The 24,558-nt window shown below is 42.0% G+C and overlaps 1 protein-coding gene across 1 annotated transcript; it reads right to left on the bottom strand.

The window, feature by feature from the left end:
- Positions 1-1,386: 1,386 nt before the first annotated feature.
- On the bottom strand, positions 1,387-24,026 carry jph1b (junctophilin 1b). The gene is made up of 7 exons (XM_071927433.2): positions 23,648-24,026; positions 14,890-15,649; positions 9,635-9,753; positions 5,182-5,463; positions 3,894-4,324; positions 2,914-3,010; positions 1,387-1,946 (listed from the first exon to the last, which is right to left on the bottom strand). The coding sequence occupies exons 1-6, from the start codon at positions 24,024-24,026 to the stop codon at positions 2,930-2,932; spliced, it is 2,052 nt and encodes a 683-aa protein (XP_071783534.1). The 3' UTR covers positions 1,387-1,946; positions 2,914-2,929.
- Between the last annotated feature and the right edge of the window lie 532 nt (positions 24,027-24,558).

Raw genomic sequence — 24,558 nt, 5'->3', positions numbered from 1 at the left:
CTGGCCTTGCAATACCTTCATAATAGTCACTGACTGCATTTACATCCTCACAATATTCCCAATAAGAACTGAGATCCTGGTTAAGATCTAATTTGGGATAAACTGTGTATATACGTCTTCATATACCAATCAAAAACATCCCTTTATATATGAAGAAACAAAATACTGTGAGTATTACCACAGAAACTATTAATGCTAACATTAATGTAAACTGGAAAAAAAAAAAAAACAGTGAAAGGGATATGGTGGTATAATGCTATATACCAGCTATCATAATTGGTATAAGAGGTTATCCAATGAGATAATCCAACCAGATGCATGAGCAAACTCAAAAACAGAACGCTTAATTATAATGAAATAATAGCAGGCTGAGTGAGGGATGTTTAAAATACCTAGAAACCTACGTTAAAAATAGAAAAAAAACAAAAAAATTAAAACAAAAATGCAGAACAGAGCTAACCCTAACCCTACAGTTCATAGTTCATGTCCATGAAGACAGATACAAGCAGCGATCAAGTCCAGGAGAATCTTACATTCATTCATAAAAAGAGGAGCGATGAGCGATGAGCATCAAGTAACTTTATATTTGCATTTTGGAATAAAACCCCTTCTGATATTGATTGTCTAACCTGCAACTGGTGTTGTATAAAACTGCATCCAACAAGAGCTGAGACCCACAGCGACAGGTAAAAACAGATTTGGATGGACAGATCGATAGGCAGACTGATAGAAATAGAGCCACTCTCCCAGGGCCCGGCGGAGAAAGAACCGGCCGACCGCCTCGCATTCCTGCCCAGGCCTTTCTCACCCACCACCACGTCACTCTGTAAAATAGTAAGGCAGCTGTTGGCTTCCATCAGCTCAAAGTGCATCTCTGAACATATCCAGTCCACCGCCCACACACACGCACACACACACACACACACACACACAGCAGAAGCAGACACACACAGACGCCTAAATACAAGCGTAAAAACACCGAGATATACAAACGCACGCACAAGCTGGGTTTCCATCCAAGTATTTTTATGAGTTATGATGTATCGAATTAGAGAAGTTGAATAGAAACAGCAGATTTCAACAAAACCTCCAGAAATTCTATAAATTCTGTCTCTCCAATGTATTAAGTTTCCATCGTGGTTGTATGACCATTAGCTGGTACATTAGAAACAAACAAAATTCTTTTGTCTTTGGATGAAAGTATGGAATATGACCAACATTACAGTAGCTGAAACTAAAAAGCAGTAACTTCTCCAAGACTAATCAATACCAATCAATTCTTGAAAGACTTTAGTAAAATTAGCTTGACAGTTGGATGGAAACATAGCTACACACACAGACAAGCACACGCTATCATATAGATGCCAGCCAGCTTGCACACACACATACAAGCACACACACACACTCTCTCTCTCTCTACTCTCCGCCCTCCTTCCTTTCCTTCTACCCCTGATAGTGTATCCATAGTCAGGGCTCAGGGGCACTTGGAGAAGCAATGCTGTTGACTGGGTGCTGCTTGGATCAGCATATATTTATGTTTCTTTTTTTTCTTTTTTTTTTTTGGCTCGCCCCGTTCCCAACCAGCGACTGCTTGCTTCAGCTTTCACAGCACTCTTGAGTGGAGTCACAAATCACTGCCAGTCCAATCAGGCCGGCCTCAGGCACCAAAGTCAGTCAGTCAGTCCATCCGGGGAGGGGGCGTGGCGGAGGTCTCATCTTTCTCTCCCTGCTCTCTCTCTCTCTCTCTCTCTCTCTCTCTCTCTCTCCCCATATGTGTTTTTTCCTCCAGTTCTTCTCCTCCTTCTCCTCCTCCTCCTCCTCCTTCACTCATCTATTTTCAGTCCTCCTTTTTGCCTGTGTCTGCCGTTCTGACTGGCGCCATTTTTAAAGGCGCCGGTTGGCTGGCGGAGAATTAGCAGCTCGGGCGACTAGCTTGGATGAGTCCACTGCAGGGTCAAAACAGTTAGGAGGTTAGGTGCAGAATGCCGTAATTCTGTTGAATGACATTCAGGGTTTATGTTTGTAAAGACCATATTGTAACCATGCTCATATCTTAAAGCGAAAACGCCACACTGAAAACAGAAGCACACATTTTATTCCTATAAGCCTACAAAGATCAGAATCTACAATATTATGGGGCGAAACGTTCTGGAGCTGTTCAATAACAATTAAGCAAAGATTTTGTAGACAGTATCCAGAGTGATTCTCTTGGTATATGGGTCTATTTTCCTATTTAAAACTAGTAGCACTGTAACAAAAATACAGCTCATTTAGGTGTAAAAGCTCAAAAATGCTTTCTCTGAATCCACAAATTCAGCCTCTCCTTGTCGAAAGTGTACATGTCTTTCTTGATTTTACAACTGGAGTCTTAGTTCTCTAAAACTATGGCAACAGTCTTTGTCCTGAGCAGGTAATAGAGGTCCAGATTCACTAATGACCCTTTTCACAGCAACCTTCTGTGGCGAGAACCAACCAGGACATAGGGGGCTCCAAGGATGGGTTCCCTATTTCTGTTTCCATTACACTTCAAGAATCCGGAAGTGACAAAAAAAGCTGCGGTAACGCTGGGCACGTCACTAGCAAAGCAACGCTGTAAACAATAGACAACAGCCATCATCTTGTTTTGCATTGTTTTTTAGTGTTATGTGAATATTAGATATGTATGCAAGTAGTTTTTTCAAAATGGTGATTGTTGCCGACTAGCAAAGGTGGTCGATCTGCTTGTCCTGTGAGAACTTTTGTTTGGTCGATCAGCGCTGTAAAGCACTACTAGCTCCACCCAAAGGTTCCTGGTACTCGTGAAGGTGCCTGAGGTGGAACAAAATTTATATCCTGAAAAATTGCATGCAAATACCGTTTTAGTCCTGAAAAGCAGACACTTTTTGGAGCTACAGAGTTTTCGTAAATTCTTACCTGAGTTCAGATTTGGTCAGGTGAGGAAATGAACAAAAATGATTGCTAGACCAACATTCAACAGCATGACAAGAGCCACCAAGATAGAGTTAGGGCCCTGTGAAAGCAGGAGAAAAGATGATGTTAGGTGAATGTATAAATGTTATATCACCAATGATAAAATATTGTCATCATTTCCAAGATGTGGACAGAAGGAATAAATCAACTATATGACATAAAGCTCTTTGATCAACCTACTGTTTGGCAATAAGAAGCCTTGGAGCAGTTGGATTTATGCTGATGCATTTTCACATGGTAGTGGGACAGTATGAAGTAGCTTTTCTTCATGTCAGAAGCACTAAAGCCTATAGATAAGTAGTCAGAGAAAGACTCTCAGGGGTAGGGACTAAAGTTCTCGTATTTTATGGCTGAAACAAGAACTTAGTACTATTGCAATGCTACAGGATTTAATTATGCTGAAATGATTATGTTTATTGATTAATTCCACAGCAAAAATAGAGAGAAGGATGTGGATTTATATAATACCATTATTATTTTTACTCCCAACAGTCTTTAAAAGTACGTTTTTTATGATTTCTGTAGTAGCATATCCAAAACTGTTAAAATTTTTGGAAAATATACTATTACTGTTCCATTCCCCATGTAGTTTAATGGGTAGAGCAAAGCACTAACACTGCCAGGGTTAAGGTTCCTAATCCTGTGTAGCTCAATGGGTAGAGCTTGGTGTTAACCAGGGGTCTCCAATCATGTGCCAAGGAGGGCAGAGAATATGCAGGTTTTCATTCCATCCAAAGACTACCGCAGGTGATTTCACTGTTAAGTTCCTCGTCTCTGGTTAAAGGTGTGTTAATCAGTGAAAAAAACCTGGTGTAGCCTTTGGTTAGAATGAAAACCTGAACAAACGAAACATCTATGCACTCACAGAAATGCAAGGCAGCATCAACCGAGAAGCATAAATATATTAACTGGATGATACTCACCGACTCCTCCTCTACAGTATCAGTGGTGATTTCCATACTGGCTTTCTTGGTTTCTGCGAGGCTCTTTGGTTTGTTTGATTCCTGCCTCTTTGGCCTGGGAGGCTCTGGTGCTTTGGCGCTCTCTTTGGGTGGGGCTGGTGCAGGGGCGGGGGCCGGCAGGGCTTTAGGTGTGGGTGCGTGGAACTGTTTGGCGGGTGCCGGCAAGCGCGCGAGGCTTGACGGGTGAAAGTCGTCCTCCAGGCCGATCGGGTCGTCCGGCGGCGGGATCTTGACTTCGGCCTTGACGTAGTAACCGTGGTACTGGGAGTGGATCTGCCCGTTGCTGGAGTTACTGCTGGTTGTCGGGGCAACAGCTGGTTTGGGAGCTGGAGGAGCCTCCTGCTGCCTCACTTCCTGTCTGAGAGATAGCTTTGATGCTGCCTTTGTTATACCTGCAGTATAGAAGAATCGATCATTGGAGAGATCAGTGGAGAAGAGAAGAGAAGAAAAAAGAAGAGAAGGGAAGGCTAGGTCTGCATACCTTTCTAAAATGAGGAAAACAAAAATAATCATAAGCCACAAAACCATATGTTCAGTTTTAGGTCTCTCTTCTCCCCATGAAATGAACTCCCATTACTTTTACTTCCTGGAAAACAGAGTATCTTTAATGGTGACCTCATGCTGCACCAAATGCTGCAAAATTAAAATTCCAACCAATAAAACCATCACAGATTTTTCAAATCAAGGAAGTAAGGAAGCCATTTGGTTCATGGGGTCTTTAACAATAACGTGAAAATTGCATGTCCAAACCTTCTCAACACAGATGTGTCAGAATGAAGCATGAAAGTACTGAGATGAAAGAGATCCTGTACATCTCAATAGGTCGTCTTTTATCGTCATCATACATGTTTCCCCTTGATAATAATATAACTTGGAAATATGACATTCTTATTCACACATATGCAGATGATACAGGCATTTACACTGCAGTAAAATCACATGAAACAAAACAGCCAAACAATCTTGAATCCTCCATTTTAGAAAAGCGTGCATGTGACAGATAGAAGTCCCCTAGTTAACTTTTAAATCTGTCTGTTTGAGATGGAATGCTGTCGGAAAAGACATTCAAAACACTATTTCAAGGATGTAATTGGCAAAGGACAAAACAGCAGGACAATATACTGGTATGCACCATGAGCCTGTGCCACAGATAATAAAATGATAAACTACATTTTTTTTTATTCCTCAGAAAGATTGTTTTAGGAGATACTTGTTCATCATCAGGTCATCAATCAGCCAGGTTGCTTACCTGTGGTTAAACTCTCAGGAGTGGGGGTTTTGTTCACCCCAGTGGGCTTTGGGGCGGCGGCAGCGGCTGCGGCGGGGGCCTTACTGCTGAAAAAGCCCTTCTTCACTGCGGGGGGAGAGGGAGTGGGGCTGGGAGCCGGGCTCTGGGATGGAGACTGGCTTGGCGTTGTGCCCTTGCGGTAGAAGTGAGGGCTCCCCGATGGAGATTTCTCCTTCTTCTCTTCCTCGGGAACCTCCTTCACCTCCACTGGCTCATTATACTTCTGCCGTATGTAGTCAGGGCCTGGAATAACATGGAAGCGCAGGCTTTCTCAGGTTCTGAAGGGATTAAAAATTGAGCATGCTTTGTACCCTTTTGTGTCTATCACGGGCCTTAGTCATGACTTGGGCTCCATCACCAGCTATTCTTACTATTCTTAGCACTATACAAAAACTGTTCTGATACATCAATTACGTTATCCAGAGAACACCAATATTTTACTAAAATGTATCTGCAGGGTTGAGAAAGCCAAATTTATGACTTTGGAATTGAATTTCAGGGCAATTTAACAACCAAAATATAGCAACAAAAAGCTAGCAACAAAACAGACTATTTCCAATTGAACATAGCTAATGAGAGTTCTGAAACTATAAATGGGCAGGAAAAGAAAAAGGACACCAGGAAATTAAATGTTTTTAGGTCATGATGTCCAACATGTTTGACATACTGTATTAACCCTGTTCTATATTAATTTAAAAGAGTACACACATGTGGGTCAAACAAAATGTGACCAACTGGAAGTGCAAGTAATGTAATATAACATAAGAATATAAAACCAACACTACTTCTGGACCCGTTCACATGTTTTGGTCAAACTAAAAAATTCACTGTATTTGCCGTAGTACGTTTGCTTTATTTACAATTCTGCCTCCATCACAGAGGGCTCTATTTTCATGATGGCACATGGATGGCCACAGAAGCAGGTGGATTCAGAATTTCGCCAGCCAATTCCCGGGAATCATCCTTTGCGATGCTAATGTGAAAAGCCGTAAGATTCCCAGTTTAAGCACTGTGCTGGAGAAGTGGTATTTGTGTCAAGAGCACACAGGTTTTTTTTCTTGCCTTTGGTATTTTGGTGACTTACCATGAACTTGACTGTGCCCAAGTGGGAGGAGAGGCGCAGCAGGGGGTGTGTCAGTAACGTTTAAGCACTGCAGCGCAATGTAGTTGTCAAGGACAACAAAATCACATGCCGCAAGGTGCAGTCATGTTCTGTGCGCATGAACAGATCCTATTCAAAAGCTTACCAATCCATTTTGTGGCTATGTTAGCCAATTCGGCTTTCATATAAATCCCTCAAGCTGGAAAAAATCAGATACATCTTTCATTCTAACTATATACTGTACATGTGGCTGTGGTGTGAACATCCGACTGACAGTATGCGCCGTGACGCACAGAGTGGGGATTGTGGAGGTGGCTGCATGATCTGATGTCAGGGGCTGGCTGGTGGATGGCCCCCTTCCCACAGCCAAACTGTGCTTGCAGTTCGACGCCAACTTCTGTTTGGCTCTTTGTCTGATATCATTGAGCCGTTTCCTACATTAGGCAACGGTTCTCCTACTACCAGCAACACGGTAACCAAATGTGTCATCTACTCCCAAGCTAATTTAATTTAAGGTGCCACCTCGTTTGCAGCTGCACCGTAGTTGCGCCACACACCTCCGGGCCACGAAATGACCAAAAGTCAGTCGCTATTTGAGTCGATATTCCAGACAGTTGATCCGGCAATTTCCCCCCTCAAGACCTAGTGAAATTCCCAGGAATCATCCTTTGCGATGCTAATGTGAAAAGCCGTAAAATTCCCGGTTTAAGCACGCTCACAGGAGACTCGGGGGTGGCATATTTCATTCTACGACTTGCTCACGGCAAGCGTTTGGAGCAGGAGAGTTTAAAGTTTGAAAACCGGCAAAGGACGAGATATGCACAGTAAAAATAGTAGGGGAAAAATGGCACCCGGCCACAGGAGCTCCTCCATTTTTGTGATGTCTTCTGTGACGTACCTTAAACACAAAATCCGGCCTCGCCTATACTATGTGTGAAAGGGGCTTGTGATATTGTGGTGCATTGACTCACTGAACACTGAAAGCAGGTTCAGCTGGACTGGATTCGCACCAAGAATTGAAAATTTTACTTATTCATTCAAAATCTAAAGACGACAAAGTCTAAAATTGCAATTCTAATCAATCAATCACCATCATCATCATCAATGAATTTGCTATTCCTACAGGAGTTGAAGTAATTTGAACTGATTCAATTTATATGTAGACAGAAATTTGTAGACAATTTCCTCAAATGTCATTTTATTATTTTTAGTTTCTAAAAACTATGATGGCAAGGTATTAAATTGGTTGGCAAAATTCTGAATCCACCTGCTTCTGTGGCCACCTGGCAAAAACGTTGTTCAACACACATCCATTTTTAGCTTGTGCTGGCCCCTTAAGGCATAAGACATTAACTTAAAGTAAGCATGATTAAACCTGACCCGAATACCTGATATCATCTTTGGCTACCTGTCACTTTTGGCCTCGGCCATAATTTAAGATTTTATTCACTGTCAGTTAGCTCATGATTGGGATGCCTGTATCTGCCTCCGTGATTTCACAGTGGAGGCATTTGTCCGACCTCAGTGGAGTTTCAAAGCCACGCGTCAGCCCCTCGCTCGGTTTATGATACCTGTTAAAGGCTTCCAGGCATGCCCAGCATGCCCAGGGTCACTGATGAGGCTCCACAGCAAGGCTATCCCACTACTGACACCAGCACCAGCACCTCAAGCCCACCACTCTGCTACCTCCCTCTGAGAAAACGACCTCATCCTGATTAGGTGTCTACACAGGTAGCGGCTCTACACTCTAAATCAGGGCAGCCTGAAAGTGGGACTTGCGTTCCAGATTTGTACCTCTACAAAATAGCTCTCCAAAGCTTTCCAGTGTATGGAAATTATTTAGTATTTGATTTAGATTTGATGGAACTTAATTATATGCAATGAGTTATTTTGAGATAACTTGCTCATAAAATATTCTGGCAATACCACTTGAAGAAGAAGCTGCCATTTGAATGTGAAGGTGAGGTTTGTTTGTCCACATAACACACAGGGAGGTTGCCAGCACAACTCCGTAGCAGCCTTCTCCAAAACAACTGAAGTCAGTGGGGACCGGTTCTTTAGAGTTCCAAAAAGGGCAAAAATTACCATTAAATGACTCCATACAGCTCATGCAGCATTATCCAAGTCTTCTGAAGCTAAATGATCACACTGTGAGTGGAAAAGATATTACACCATTATTTAGTGCAAATCTTCACTACAAACATTGTTTTCAAAAACATTCACGCTTCACGCTACATTCAGACCTTGCGTGTTCATGCTCTGCTTGACAAGAATGTGCAACCTTCCCCCCTTTCGTGTTTACACTCCTCCGCATAGGTGTATGTGTATGGAGTAACTTTCTGGTCATTTTTTTGCCGTTGTTGAAACTCTAAAGAACCAGTCCCCAACGACTTCAGTTGTTTTGGAGAAGGCTGCTACAGAGTTGTGCTGGCAACCTCCCTGTGTGTTATGTGGACAAACAAACTTCACCTGTCTTTCAACTGACATGAGAGAGTAGATAATCACAGAATACATTTTTGAGTGAACTATTCCTTGAAGAGATGCTTTGATTTCTGCATATTTCCCCAGAGCAAAGTTCTCCCACCTCATCCCACCTTCGTAAGTGGTATCTCAGGCCAGCACCCTGACTCCTTCCCTGGTGCTGCCAGAGGTCTGGTTGCAGTGTCTATTGCTGATATACCAAGTTTGTATTATCCAGAGAAACATGGACCTGGCTGCTGTCCTAGTATCTTGTTTTGGTCATGTTGTATAACCCTGGATCACCTGCATGCGACTATATGGTTTGTAGTGGAGCATAAACCCACCTAAACCCAGTTTGCCCACCTTTTTACTTGTGGAATAGAGTTTACCTCCTTTTGAGGTTGATATAAAACTTTATGAGGTAAAGTAATAGCATACAAAGTAAGTAATATCAAAGTAATATCAAACTGATGTAAGTTATGTGAGAATTTAAGGAAAGCAAATTTAACATAAACTAATACTTTTATTTTTGTTTCTCTGGGTGGTTGTTTGTCTTATAATGATCACCAACTGGAGGTCATAGTTCAGTGACCTTTTTATTTACCACTACATCACTGCATATATGTATGTAAGTATGTATGTAGGCTTGTGCATGCATGTATGTATGTAAATGTGTATCAATGTGTATGTTTATGTGTTAAATACTTTACTACTATCTTTACTACTGTTTTTTTCTATACGTCTTTTTCTCTGTTCTATTCATATCTAGCTGGTGGATTTTTCTATCTCTTTTCTATTGCATTGTATTGAACTCTATTCTATTGTGTTGTATTGCTCCTGGTGTTACTGTACCTGGCTGGTGGAAGCCTGGGGAGAGCTCTCTGGCCACGGCTCTGGCAATGTCTGAATCCTGACTAGCTGACTGGGCAGCCTGGTCTGCAGCCTCTCCTTTGGCCCGGGCATGGGACGTCCTGCAAAAACACACCACAAACCCCACTTAAAGAAATACAGTGAGTTTTTGGTAGATTGTCCCATTGGGCACCTGAGCTGCTAAGTGATGAGAACACAGACACCAAAATCATTCATCTGTAATTAATAATAATTAATAATTTCAAATCAAATCACATCATTATTTGTGACTGACAGCACACCAAAAAGGTTAAAAAGGTTGTTGCACAAGTACTCCAGAAGCACCCAGCTGTTAAATAGTCTTAATGATCAATAAGAGGTATCATTACTGCGGTGGCTTATCGAGACCATAACCTCTTGTGGAAAAAATGTATTGACTTTATATTTTTAGCGAGAAGTTGGGTTGTGGTCCATTGACTTGCATGGAGTTGGGCCGGGTTTTGGAGCCATTAGAAAAACTGCCACTGCTGCCATTTCTGCATTGGCTTCAAAACTCACCCCTAGTGTTGCCCACTTGCTACTAACATTCAACATAGTGTATGCTAAAGTGTTAGCATGAAGCCAACTATCACTCAACAACAGCTAACTAACTAACTAACTAACTAACTAACTAACAGCTAAGTTGACCAACTGGACACATGGGCCACAAATGCTAGCAACTTCATTTGTTAAATACAGCCAAGTCATCCGTTTCGTCAATTTGTCTATCTCGGTCCTCTGAAACTGCGTACCCTTATTGGTGTCAATAGGTCAAAAATTGAAGAAGCCTACTATAAAAAACTGTTTTTCAAAAAATTAAACATGTTAGAACATGTAATATGGCAGACCTTGATGGTCCAATAGGCAAATTTGTAGAACAAGAACAGCTGGATGTGTGTGCAAAGTTTCATGTCTCCAGGATCAACAATTGCGTCCAACAATATCTTAAAGTATATTCAAATTGTGCGAGTCCAAGGTTTTGGGTGGAAGAATAAATAAATCAAGAAATCAAGAAATACAACATAGGTGTGATGGCTTTCAGCTAGCTCACCAATAGTAATAATCCCTAGTTCTGTAAAAACACCACAGCAATGACCGCTTAGCACCAAAGATGGAGACAAAATAAAAACAGTGAGAATCTCGAGGATTACCACTTTCAGTCACTTCACCAGATCTAAACGTCGGGTTTGTGGTTTTGTTACCCGAGCCAAATTGTCACAAAGCCCTCAGTGGAAATAACCGTTTCTCATACTTTCATGTGTTATCCTCTGGGTTCAGATGTGCATGTGCATGGATATTTGACATGTATACTTATGTTTGCTCAAAGTAAAAGTGAAATCAATCAGCCATCAAGCAAGAACACCGACAGAAATTTAAAAAAAAAAAGCCTGAGAACTCGCTAGTTAAAAGGACAGCTTTGTCATAAAGTTCAGACCGTTCTGCCAGACTGACCGAGTGGAATACCAGATGAAGCACCCTTGTGAGTGTGTGTGTGCGTGTGTGTGTGTGGCTGGAGCTAGAGGGACTGTGTGAGACAGTATTCTTGTCAGCTGTTGATAAGCCTCCTCTTGCCTGGCCTTATTTAGGCAGGGCCTACTTCTGACACACGCACACATGCACACGCACATACACACACAGGTAAGCCAACGCATGTACTCATGTGCACGCACACAGGCACACACCCACACACTCGCACACACACACACGCGCACACACAAACCTGCAATCCGGCCAAGAATCTGCTCGGTTTGTTTTCTCTCTCCAACCCACTCACTCACTCTCATCCTCCTTCTCTTGCCCTCTCTCTTTCTGTTTTCTCACTTCGCTCCCTCTCCCTTCTCCTCTTCCCTCCCTCGCCGGCTTCACCCAGATGACGGGAAAAGTGACGCAAGCCGAAACCCTTCCACACGTTCCTGAGCTCTTACCAGCGCTTGTCAGCTATGGCCACACTGCAACCTTCAAAGACTCCAGCTCCCATTTCCTACATTCTACCACCAGCCCACTCTGGCATGGATTAGTGTGTGTGTGTGCATTCATACATGTCTGTGTATCTCCATGTGCTCTGTGTATATTTGAGTGCGTGTGTGTCGATCTGCATGTGCACCTCTGTGTGTTGTGATCACTGTCTGTTTGTGCTCATGCATACTGTGTGTGTGTGTGTGTGTGTGTGTGTGTGTGTGAATGTGTCATCCCCGCTAGTGTATTTTTCATTAAACCCCCACTCATCAAAAAACCAAAGACGGCATTGTTAAAATTCATCAACCAGTAGAAGCTGGGGTAAAGAGCATGCTAATTAGTGGTTCCTCATTGCATAATAGATAATGAGGGTAATGAATAGGGATGCATTATAATAATAAAGGAGCTATCAGGGTACAGAATTTGATGAATTACCAACTTGATCCATTATAGAAGTTTTAAATTCAAACTCTAAATCTGGTCTTGTCTCTTTATTAAATGCTTCACATATAGTACCTGATTCTATAGATGAAATAGCACTGAAAACAGATAGGGGTGACATATTTCTATGAAAAATGCATATTCATTATTTTGGCCGGTAAAAATGATTGTTGGCAGGTAAACTCTTCAGTTTGCCAGCCCTTGACAGGTGAGCCAAAAAGTTAATTTCGGACACTGAGAGCTATTGTGAGTTGTGTAAGGTAGGTACTCGTGTCATATTGCTGCTCCCATGGGAAAACCTCATTACTCCATGTTCCATGTCCATTTTCATGTCTTTAAAGGATACGTTTGTTGATTTTAGACCTGTGTATAATTTGTCTCTTACATACCTGTAGAACCTGGACCTGCAGACAATATTGACTCCTGAATCAGCTGTCAGTTGAAACTGTGAGCTCCTGTTGCTAGGCCTCTTGCTGCTAACAATAAGTCCAAATGGGGTTTGTCAAAATATCTCCAAAAAAGCCATTTGTCGGCTCCACGGGGGAGTTGAGAGTAAACATGACACAGTTCTGCCATTATACACACTTTCACTAATCAGGAAATTACAGAACTATTTTTCTCTGCTGCAGCACAGACTGCTGTGAGGTGAAAGTGCGTTATTGGTGGCGTGATCTAGTTTTGGACGGTCAGGTCAGATTGTAAACAGTAGAGTTTGGTAGAAGACGATCCACTGAGTGGAACTGGTGCTGCTGCTTTCTGGGTTGTGAATATAAATACGTCAGTTGGTCACCATATAGTTTTCACAAACTGGCTTTTTTGGAGATATTTTGACAAACCCCACTTGGACTCATTGTTAGCAGCAAGAGGCAACAGAACTCGCCATTTCTACCGACAGCTGACTCTGGAGTCAATAATGTCTGTGGGTCCAAGTACTACAAGTATGTAAGAGACAAATTATATATAGGTCCAAAATCGCCAAACTTGTCCTTTAATTGAATCATTTTTATGCTTAATACGTTTCATGACATGCAATCTGATGTCTGTTGCAACCCATCAGTTCATGATGAGGTCAGATTTGCTGCCTGCCCTGACTCTGCCAAACATCGACTTGTCCATACTTATTACCTGGTTCAAATTAATCATCTTATCTAATCACAACCTGTCAGAGTTATGTTTTCTTTGCTTTTGTTTGCTTGCTCTTGTATGTCCTCACAAATGCCATGACTCATCTTTTACACAATAACGTTAAAAAAGGAAAGGTTGTACTGAAGAATCTGAGTGTGAAAGAGTTATGGCAGGAGTGTTTCACAACCGTTGGCGAACTGGAAAATACTTGCCAGGATAAAGTATCAACTTCATAAAATGTAGTCTTGATCATGCATAGTTTCTGGTGATTTTTTTTTGTTTTTATATAGTGTCTTCATTGTCTGTCCCACAGTGTGAACTGTCTGAACATCAACGTCTGCAAAGATTTTAAAAGAGTTTGGAAATGATGGGTCCGGAGGAAAGAATGATGATGTTAGACCAGGAGGCTGCTGTCTTTATGCACCTCTGCTTTTCACTCGACATCAAAACAGAAAGCATGGTAGATATAGCTACCATTCGGTTCAATGGGATGAACATTAATTTCAACCATATGGCTCAGCCCTATCTACAGTGTGTTACAGCATGACATTCCCTTCATCTCTCCCATGTTTTCTGTTTCTCTCCACTGTGTGCTGTCTAATCCAGCAGCTGTAAAATAAATCTTAAAAAAGGCCTAAAGGATGTCGTTACTTCATCACCATTTGAGAATCATGATTTAGGCTACATTAAAGCCAGTTAGCCACTCATCAACTGACGCTCACACCATGTTCTTGTAATGCTATAGCATCAAATGCAGAACATGTCACATGCCGTCCTGGTTCTCTCTAATAAAGTGGAATACTATGAAAGAGTAAGCAGTCTGTCAGCTCTGAAACCCTTAAATCTCGCCTGGGGAAGTTCACGATTTAACACACATTTACTGCTTGCATTTTAATAACTGCATAATTACAAACTGCAATACTGGGCGTCCCGGTGGATCCTGTGGCCTAAGGTGCGTACCATGTAGCTACGACGTCCTGGGTTCGAATCCGGCCTGGGACCTTTGTCTCATGCCACCCCCCGTCCCAATCTTTCCTGTCGTTCTCTACTTCAAACTATCCAATAAAGGCACGTTGAATGGTGTGCCAAAATCATGATTCCATTCAGTTTTTTAAATGTGTCCAGTTTTTTAAAAGTGTCAAAAAGCACACAGAGGAAGTTGGCCTGAATGCAAATGACAACATGACAACACTGAGAATAATCCTGCTTGCATTATGGTGTTCTGTACAATCATCAATGCAATCTGATGAAATGTTCTGACATCAAAGTGCCACATTCTTTTTTGGGTAACCCAACTATGGAATAAACTAAGTCAATCCAGGTGATTTGGGGAAATCACATCATTTCGAACCATGTAAATACTGTTCGGTGTAACCAGAGTATTGTGTTCATGTAAACATACACTTTGACATACAGCTTTCAGCTGCATGAAGCAATATGAAGAGATGTGCTGCAAAGACAACTACATCTGAGTTTAGAAGTCATACTCTTGGCGTCTTTAGGAATCGAATATCAATTTAAAGTTACAGCCACATTCACTCTTCCTCAGTTTTTAGTTGCGCTGAGAAAAACAACTGGACCTTCAATGTGCTGTATCTATCTCAGGGGTAGGGAAAGGACAGGTGTTACGGGTTAAAAGGAAAAACAGTGAATTTAGTTGTGGGTTTCTGAAGTCATCTTATACCGAGCCATTTTACCTGGAGGTGGCAATCTCAACTTTCGTTCTGGCGATGGCTGCCGCCCTGATGGCTCCCTCCACAGCGCGATCCACCTTCTGTTTGGTCTTGGTGTTCTTCAGCGGGATCAGCTGCTTCTTGATGCCCCGGGCCAGCACGTTGTTCTTGTACTTCCCTTCCTCCTTGGTGCCGTCGGGGAAGATGGTGCAGCCGTAACCGTGGCGCTTGTTGTTCAGCCACTCGCCTTCGTACTTCATGCCGTTGGAGCGCTCCGAGACGCCGAAGCCGCTTCGCTTGTCGTTCTTCCACTCGCCCATGTAGGACTCGGTGGTGGTGGCGTCCACGTTGTCCTCCAGCGGCAGGTAGTCGTCGGCCGCGTCGCCGTCTCCGAAGCTGATAGTGGAGTTGGCGTCGCTGGAACTGATGCGGCTCATGGTGGTGTCGCTGCGCGCCGAGCTGCGCTTGCTGGAGATCGACGAGCGCGAGTCGGACTTACGCAGCCGCTGGAGGCTGCCGAAGAGGGAGCCGCGGCGGAAAAGGCCCTTCTTCTTCTCGGAACCTTCGCCGTCCGAGTGGAAGTTGAGCACGAAGCCGCCGCGGGTGCCGGCGGGGCTGTCGGACAGGCTGTCGTGCAGCACCGTGCCGTTGCTCTGCTCACTGCGGAGGGAGGCCAGGGAGGTTCGGAGCGGCGAGCGGATGACGGTAGCCATACCGTACGGGACGCTCTGACGGACGCCGTAGCCGTGGCGCATCCCACCAGTCCACTGGCCCTGGTACGTACCTACAGCGAGAACAGAGGGAAGGAAAGAGAAGAGAGGCAGTGAGTTAAGAGAGGAATAAATTAAGGAATTAAAAGTGGGAGAGGAGAAGAAGGATATGGAGATGAGGACGCAGGATGCTATAATAGAGTTACTGAATGATTGAGCGAACAAGTCATTGGATAGAAGAATAGATGGAAGATATGTGCAGTATGTATGATGCATGGTTGATGCACTGATGCATGATTGGTAGACTGATAAACTGGATGGATGACAAAAGGCAACAAGATTTAAGTTTTAATCAGAACAGAGCACCATATGCAAAACAGCAATTTCTGTGCTTGAGAAGAAAACTACAACTAAAATTTTTGGAACTTTTCCTTTAAAATGTGTTTTTTAATCTTGTCTTTAATTCTACACCTGGGGTGGCTGCTGAAAGAAGAGGTACTATGTTTCAGTTCTCTCAAATATACTGCACATTTATTCCCAAATAAATAAATAAATGACAGAAAAAGCATATGTCATATGCGATAGCTCCTCACACGGCTTCAATTTCCCTCCACCTTATTCAAATGAGTTACTAGAAGAAGTTTAGGTCATCTATGTGCAACAGTCGTCTTGATGATGTTGGAGGGAGAATACTTGTGTCTCCAAAAAGTAAACTCTTCAGGAAAAACAGCCTAGTTTTTTTGTTTTTTTTAGATTGACAGCCACACATTTTTGAAATTATTCTTTGGGTTCTGAATAGCTCCGATGAGCTGCAGGAACAGAACAGTTAGCCTAGTCAGTATATGTAAACATTGGATTCTGGAAAAAAGAAGTGGTATGTTGGATCGCAGTGAGCACAGCTATAACCAAAACATATGTCAGACTGTTGTTCTGCTTTCATGGATTAATTACAAGGAACCCGTGATGTCATGGGTACAACAGGACAATGGACTGCCCTGCTATACTTAAAAGTAAATAGTTTTATCTGGGTAGTCAGTACAAAAATTTGCCCTCTGGGCATATTGTTAACTCCACAAAAAACAAATATAGGGCAACTACAGTAGAATTGCCTACTGTGTTATAGCCTACCTATATTATGAAGTACTGTATCCAAATAGAAGTGATTTTTAAACTGCAACAGATTCTGAAACTGATACTAGGTATATAGGACAAGGAGTAAACCATGGGTCCAGAACTAAAATTAGCCTTATCCTATCCCCCACCCTACAAAAAACAAAATCTAGAGAAAGCACCAAGTACTCTATCTATAGACTTTTTCAGTTTTATACTGTATGGCTATGACTGAAGGATTCTCCAACTTGATTGGAGAAATTGTAAAAGCCTTTGCATTTAATCTGTAAGAGAGTGGGGTCAGCCAAAACTAGAAAAGAGTTGGGAGGTAGCCATAGTCACATTTATTTAACTGTATATATGTAATAAAAGTCTACATGTCACTCCTTTTGTGTGAAAACCAAGTAAATCCATTTATCTTTGACTTGAACTTGATGCATTGTGATTTATGTGCCGGGCAAGTTTCAAGGCGCATGAAACCTATTAACAAACTCACTGTAAAAATGCATGGTTGTCAGTCTGGAAATAAAAATGTCTCAATTTCTGAAAAGTTGCGTTTCATGCAATATGGTTTTCAACTATTAGCAGCAGTTTATTGTCAGTGCTTGGTGAGTTGAGAAATAACAGACACTCTAGAGCAGTGCTACTAAAGCTTTGGGTCGTGACCAAAGATGGATCACTGGTCTCCCCACATAAGGCCCCTATGCTTTCATAATGGTTTCAAAGTCCAAGCATTTTATAGACTGTGCTCTCAGAAAATTTGAGCCCTAACGAACCTAGGCCCCCAAAAACTCCATATGAACCCAAACAGAGCTTAGCGTTTTGTCCGCCTGAACCCAAAAGTGAGAACTTTAGCCCATCGGGTTCCATCAGGTTTAGGAGCAAGGCATCGAACTCTAGAGCTTGATGATCTTAGGAGCTCACCCTAACCCTAACCACACCTTGTTCAGTCAATTCAATTCTAAAAAGGTATTTTGACAGCTAGGAAATGAATCCGTTGTGATTCTGAAAGCAATAGCCAGCGTTGTTAGGTGATAAAACAGTTAGCTCCATGCCCTGGTTAGGAGAGCACAGGCAGTGGCCCTGACAGCTTCAGCTGGAGGGAGAATGTGCTATTTTAAAAGATGGAAGTAACTTGAGACACTGGGAAGTCTGCTGGCCGGCCAAACATAACTCCAACAGCTATCTTGCTATGTGAAATAAGCCCTCTCCAGAGAAGACCCTGGACTAAACACTGGAAAAAATGGCAGGGGGAAAAAAGAAGAGAAAAGGACTCTCTCCGAAATGAGTTCAGTAGCTTTTATTCTAGTGGTTCCTTAAATTATTTGTGAATTTGTTGAAGAATCGAAACAGAACCTAGTTGGAAATGTACCATGAATATAGTCAGTATCTTTTTTATTCAACATTTTACAAACAAATACAGACGGAGGTCCAGATTCATAAAGATTGCACTGGGAGATTGCGAACTGTGCAGTTTTGTGCCTCAGTTGCTTGAGCTAACAGTGCAGAGTATTCATCTTATTCATTAAGAAAGTTATGCTAATCAAGTTGTGGCACAAAAAAGTCTCGAAATAATCCACCAAAGCTGGTACCCTTGGCCCTAAAGCCCCTTTAATAATTGCAGCGCCCTAGGAACTACATGATGCCAAACCTAAATAAGATCAGTCTGAGAGCAATGATAGATAATCTTTACACGACCTTTCAAAGGATCTTATATGGATTACAATAATTTCCATATAAAATAAATACGGCAAAACAATGCGATTTATAGCCTAAATAATTTACATATGCATGACCACGACAAGCACAAAGAGGCTTTAGTATCTGATCAGTGCTATTACCAGCTTTCCAGTCATTACATATGGTTAGTGAAGCCCATGACATTCTGATTTGGCCATTTTGGTGATATAGCTCGCTCTTCCCTGTGCAAACCTATAGTTAATCTAGGCCAGAGAGTCAAAATATGAAAACAGAGAATGAAGAAGGATAGAAATGCGCCACCATTTTGACATGTCATAGCAGGTAAACACAGGTGTAACTAATAACATCAATGATGGTTCCATTCCATTTAGGTGTTCCAGTGCCATTCCAATGAGCCAGCATGCACAATACCAGGCCCTGGCACTGGAACACCTAAATGGAATGGGACCATCATTAATGTTATTAGATACACCTGTGTTTACCTGCATGACACGTCAAAATGGCTGCTGTGAAAAAGGTCTATAGCCCATTGATTGATCACACAAATAAGTCTAATTTATGATCCGATATGTGTTCTTCTTGTTTCCACATTACTGTGCGATTTGGTGACAATATGAAACCACTGTGGGCCACTGTGACGTGCTGAAAATATTAAGGCTCCAAATAAACTGTCGCCCAAATTGTCACTTTCTCTTTACCACATTGCTATATCACACTCAGCTCAGCTGACTTGTCCAGGACACTGATTATTAAAGAGTAATTAAACCCCAAACCCAAATTTGCCTATGAAGTACAAACACTGCAAATCACAGTGCATAAAGGCAAATAGCTAAGCTGACCGTACCGACGGAGAAGTCGCCGGTTAGTCTCGCTTTGCCAGAACTTTCTCCCGCTGAAGGTTACGTGTGTCACAATAACAAGTGAAGAGGTAGGTAGCAAGTTTGCTAGTTTAACAAGTTTACTCCCTCGCTTCATCAATTCCACTATTATGAGAACATTTTCAGGAATGGGAGGGAGAGAGCACCGCTTTTAAACAGCGAGGGAGGAGACAAGCTGGTGGAAAGCTACTGAATGGCCCGGGAATTTGACAACAAGCTTTAGAAAAGAGGTAAAACAGCAACACAGCTGGCCCCCACGTATGGATATTGGTTTATATCATTATGTCTCAATGAAATCTCCACATAGCACACATTAGTTTCAGGATTGGTTATAAGGTCTGATATCTTATCGCTTATTGCAGGTTTAATGAATTTGGACTTGGTTTCATGGGCAATAAGTTCATGGAACGTAGCCCATTGAGGTCCAAGAAAATTTTCAAAAAAACGTAAAAGTCTAAAATAGATTTTAAGTTTTCACATACCGTGGCATTAGTTAAGCAATAACATGACAAAGTAATTTCAATACTTCAATTACTCCTTGCATTATCAAGGAACAGGGCTAAAGACGGGAGAGAGAGAGAGAGAGAGAGAGAGAGAGAGAGAGAGAGAGGCCCCCTGTCCATGCAGTGAGGGTTAGCTAGCTCAGAAATTGCTGCATTCTCATGAATTTATAACTATATATTATACGTTTTTTATGCAACTATTTCCCTAATAGCTACAGTTGTCATATGTAGTGAAATAAAAAGGAAGATATTTGCTCTGAAATGCACGGGAGTAAAAGCATCCCAGTTAGTATTTAACGACCAGTGACATGCAAGTGGTGGCCAAGTTCAACATCAACCCAAACGAACGCAAACTTTTCACGATATGACTTTATGGCGAAATTATGTTCTAAAACGTTGGACCCACAGTCAATTGAAAATCACAGTAGTGGGCTCTGTTGTTATATATATATATATATAATATGCTCACAAAGGTGTTAAATATACCATAATTACCAATCATATATATTGAAGATGCATTATTGGATGCAAAGTAAAAGTGCTTTTGAGGCACTTTTACTAATAAAATATTCGACTTACTCTACCCCAACTACATTGATCTGACTTCTGCAGTGACTACTTAAAATTTTAAGTCAAATGATTTACACACAAAACATGTATTCGTTCATAAAATCAACTGAGTTCAGCCATGTTTGAGAAGACACCATCACAGCTGTATAAATAAACCACTAACAACCTTAATTTAGAGGTTAATGCACTGAACTAAGAACTGAACTGCCACGATGTTACGGAACATATTATACATTTACTTTTGAAAACTACGTGAATTGCATGTAAAATGCAATTCTTTTATTTGAGGGGAATTTTGAAAATCAAAATATGGACTTTCTGCTTTCACATTGTCCTCTAGTTAAATATTATGTTTATGCACAGCTTCTGTTGGGTATGAGACTACGGTATGAGACTACACATTTGGGTCCCCTAGTGAAAATATTTAAGAACCCCCTACTACTACTGAAAAATTATTTCCATACTAGGTTTTTGCAAAAGACTAACAGGCAGGATTGAGGAGTAGTAAATCAGACGTAATGGGATTACAGTAATCTGATTACTGTACTATTACTGTTCTGTTACTGTAAAAATACTGTAATCATATTGAAGAAACAAAGGACAGAAGGCTACAGTGTTAACAGTGATCAATGCAGCAGTCATAAGTCTTGTGCCATTTTGATTTTTATACCAAGCTTTAGGTGGACTTCTACCTCTTCTACTTCATCTACTACTACCACTACTACTAGTACTTCTACTACTACCAACACTACTACTACTACTACTACTACTGCTGGCCACAGTTTCTATTTTCAGTCATGATTACTGCTTCTTCTACTTCTATCACTACAAATACTACTACTACTGCCACTACAACTACAGCTACTGTTACTGCTATGACTACTACTACTACTAGTACTACTAGAAGAACAAGAATGAGGAAGAAGAAGATGATTGTGGGAGAAGGAGGATCAAAAAGAAGACACAAACAAGAAGAAGGAGGAGAGAGAAAGAACAAGAGGAAGATTTCATTTTCAAACTTGATGAACATGTCCCTGAAGTTTTCATTCATCACATGGCTGTGCTTGAACTGTGCAAAGCCAGCAAGAGTTCGCTAGATTAATACGAGAAGTACAAAATAAGAAGTACAAAAGGTGTAGTGTAGAGGACAATAAAATTGTATCAAAATAGTGATATCATTACATTAAATATGGAGTGAAACCAGCTGTTTAATAGATACTAGAAGGATTATAGTGTGTGGTGTTTCCTGATGAAACAACACCAACAAAAAAAATTGCAAAAATGAAATGCCCATTTATAGCTGTGACAAAATGATTCCTCAAAGCTGCAGAATGAGAACACCAGTGCCTGGGATCAGGTCAGTCAGTGTAAGACACTACTGAAATTTCCTTTGCTTGTCATTTTTGTTGGGCTGCCACCATAAGCGGAGCGACCGCGGGGGCAGAGGGGGCGACCGCCCCAGGGCCCACACTCAGTCGGGCCCCCCTACTGAGCGGCTCAATTCATACCTCTATGCAACCTCATTCCTAAATGTCTGTTAAAAAACAAGCGCATATCTTTGACAGGCCGACAGCGCGTGTTTTGAACTCAATTCAATGCATTGTCATACGGTTATCAATTAAACTACCTAATTCCACTAACGTTACTTAAATACCACAAGGTAATGATGCTACCTACCGTTAACGTTTGTAGGGCAGCAGATTACAAGTTATGTACTGTTAGTGATGCGCGGGTCAGGTTTTTTTCAACCCGCGACCACCCGATCTGACACATGTATCCGCCCGACCCATTTTCATACACATAAAACAACGACCCGAAACCGATCCGCAACCCGAAAAAAAGATTCAGGAAGCCAGGTAAATTTCCAAAGACTCGTAATTAAGGCTATAGCCTACTTAATGCTGTACTGTGCAGTCAGTGTGCGCAGAATGTAATGTAGCCTATGGACGGCAGGATAAACCAGCTGGAGATTGGAGAAGTTTAATACCGTTAATTCAATTTAAATTTCATTGGAATTTAATCTATACATTGTGTGTGTACTCTGTGTGAAGCCCATTTGACTCACAAAGTTGATGTGACAGTCCCATTACAGTCAATATTATATTTTTTGTTGTTTCTGTCTGTATCAGGCAAAAAGAGTGCAGTAAAAATGTATAATAAAAATGGTTTTGCTTAAGAACCGTGAGAGACAATCGTGATCTCAATTCTAAGCAAGAAAATCAAGATTGTCATTTTATCCAGAATCGTGCAGCCCTAGTATAGTGTTGTAGACCGCTGTGTCTATTTTATGTTTATGTTATTCCCGTGTAAGAAAGACATGGTACTGAGGCAGTGCACCTGGCCTGTCGGCGTTCAGCACCACCGCCGATAGACAGCTGTGTGTGTGGTGGTGTCGCTGTGGTGCTGAACTGCCTCGGTGCTGAAACATTTGAACGCGACTGGCAACCTGTTTTCTTTTTTTGTTCTTCAGAACAAGCTTGTCTGACAAAGTGGCTCTGGCTTCACTGTATGTTTTCTTAGACATTGGCTTGCTTGGCTCAATTAGTGACAATTTGTGTTTATGGATAGGATAGGATAGGATAGATCAGCTATTTTACAGTTGTGAATTTTAAAATGACTTTATCAGAAGGGCCCCTCGAGAATGCTCCGCCCCCTCTGTGCTGAGAGTCTAGCTCCGCCCCTGGCTGCCACACATTCACAAACAAATTCTCCAACCCTAAACTTCTACCAGACAACTTGAAAGGGTGTCTGCTACCTTATAAAAGTCTAACTTAACCAATTTCAGTGACATAGTTGCTCCTAAAGATGATAGAATCAGAGCTGGTGCCTGGTGTCAAGTCAGTAATGCCATTGCTAAAAAATGTGTGGCTCAGAAATAAACATAATTCTGCACAGTCATACTTTGTTGTCATTGAAGTTTTAATTGTTACATTGTATTGTGGTTGTATCGAATCGTGAACCTCATATCGTGTATCAAATCGTATCATCCCATCCCTACTGTTTATCAGAAACTATATTGCCAAAGCAGTATACAAACTGTCAAAACAACAGTTTATATTAAACTATACTGAGATGATAAATATTTGGTCTGAAAACATGAACTATTATAGTACATAATCACCAATATAAATTAAATGCATGTTAATTCAATGTGCAGTGTTTATGGTATATGATTCAATACTAGATAATATTTGTTGTATCTATGATAACTCACAAAATTGAGAACATTTAGTTATATATATAAAAAAAAAACATTCAACACCCATTACATCAGTCTCTCTCCCTCTCTCTTTCTTTACGTCTCTCTCACCTCCATCCCCATACGTCTCGACGCCGTATCCGTCCTGCAGACCGTTGCTCCAGGTGCCCTCGTACCTGGCCGGTGTGTTCAGGCTCTGTCGCACTCCGTACCGGCCCTTAAACCCGTGAGTCCACTCTCCCCGGTAAATCCACCTCCCCTTGGTTTCCACGCCGAGCCCGTGACGTTTCCCCTGCGCCCAGTAGCCCTGGTAGACGTTCCCGCTGGGCCAGGTGTAGACGCCGACCACCTCGAAGCCGTTGGACCACGACCCCGCGTACTCGCCCTGGCCCTTGGGTCCGGTGCAGAGGCCGTGGCCGTGGGCTTTGCCGTCCTCCCAGCCTCCGCAGTACGTGCCGCCATCGTCAAAGTCGAACCGGCCGCCCGTCATTCAGAAACGGAGGGTAAAAAGTACTACTCGGTGGTTTGTTTTGAAGTCCAGAGTGAACGAAATGTTTTCAGAAGCGGGGAAGTAACGTTATAGGGGAAGCCCTCGGCGCAGGCTTAACGGACCGACAGGGTGATGAGTGATGGCCGCTGGTCGCATCGGCGGTGGGCTGTCGGTTAAAAAAGCGGAACGTGGGAGGGTGAGAGGCGGCCGCCACGGCTGCCAGAGTCGCTCCACTGATGTGTGTTGGCAGACTCTCCCACTCCCATCTCTGCCTTACCAGCCAAGTCAGCCACGATGAAACAAAACTGTACTTCCGGTTTAGATTTTCAAAATAAAACCCTGCAACTTGTTGCAATGTTTTTTTAATAAAGGCGTACAAAGCACAGGAGTGACCGCAGGAGTCAAAAGCAGGCTATGTTGATGCCACAATTTATGACATTTACCTCGTATCCTTATTTTGATCAATTGGAATGCACAAGATCCATATCATTCCCTTGTTTTGATTAATTCCTGCCCTTACTTTTATTATTTC

The sequence above is a fragment of the Centroberyx gerrardi genome, chromosome 13, assembly GCF_048128805.1.
Source record: "Centroberyx gerrardi isolate f3 chromosome 13, fCenGer3.hap1.cur.20231027, whole genome shotgun sequence".
Taxonomy (NCBI): domain Eukaryota; kingdom Metazoa; phylum Chordata; class Actinopteri; order Beryciformes; family Berycidae; genus Centroberyx; species Centroberyx gerrardi.
This window is presented reverse-complemented; position numbering and strand designations above follow the sequence as displayed.

Excerpts from the sequence above, each read along its gene's own strand:
- jph1b (XM_071927433.2), bottom strand. The coding sequence starts at position 24,026 with ATGACGGGCGGCCGGTTCGACTTTGACGATGGCGGCACGTACTGCGGA. Across the intron at positions 9,754-14,889 it reads GTTGAGATTGCCACCTCCAG|GACGTCCCATGCCCGGGCCA; the intron begins GTAAAATGGCTC and ends GTGTTTTTGCAG. Across the intron at positions 3,011-3,893 it reads ATACTGTAGAGGAGGAGTCG|GGCCCTAACTCTATCTTGGT; the intron begins GTGAGTATCATC and ends CTGCTTTCACAG.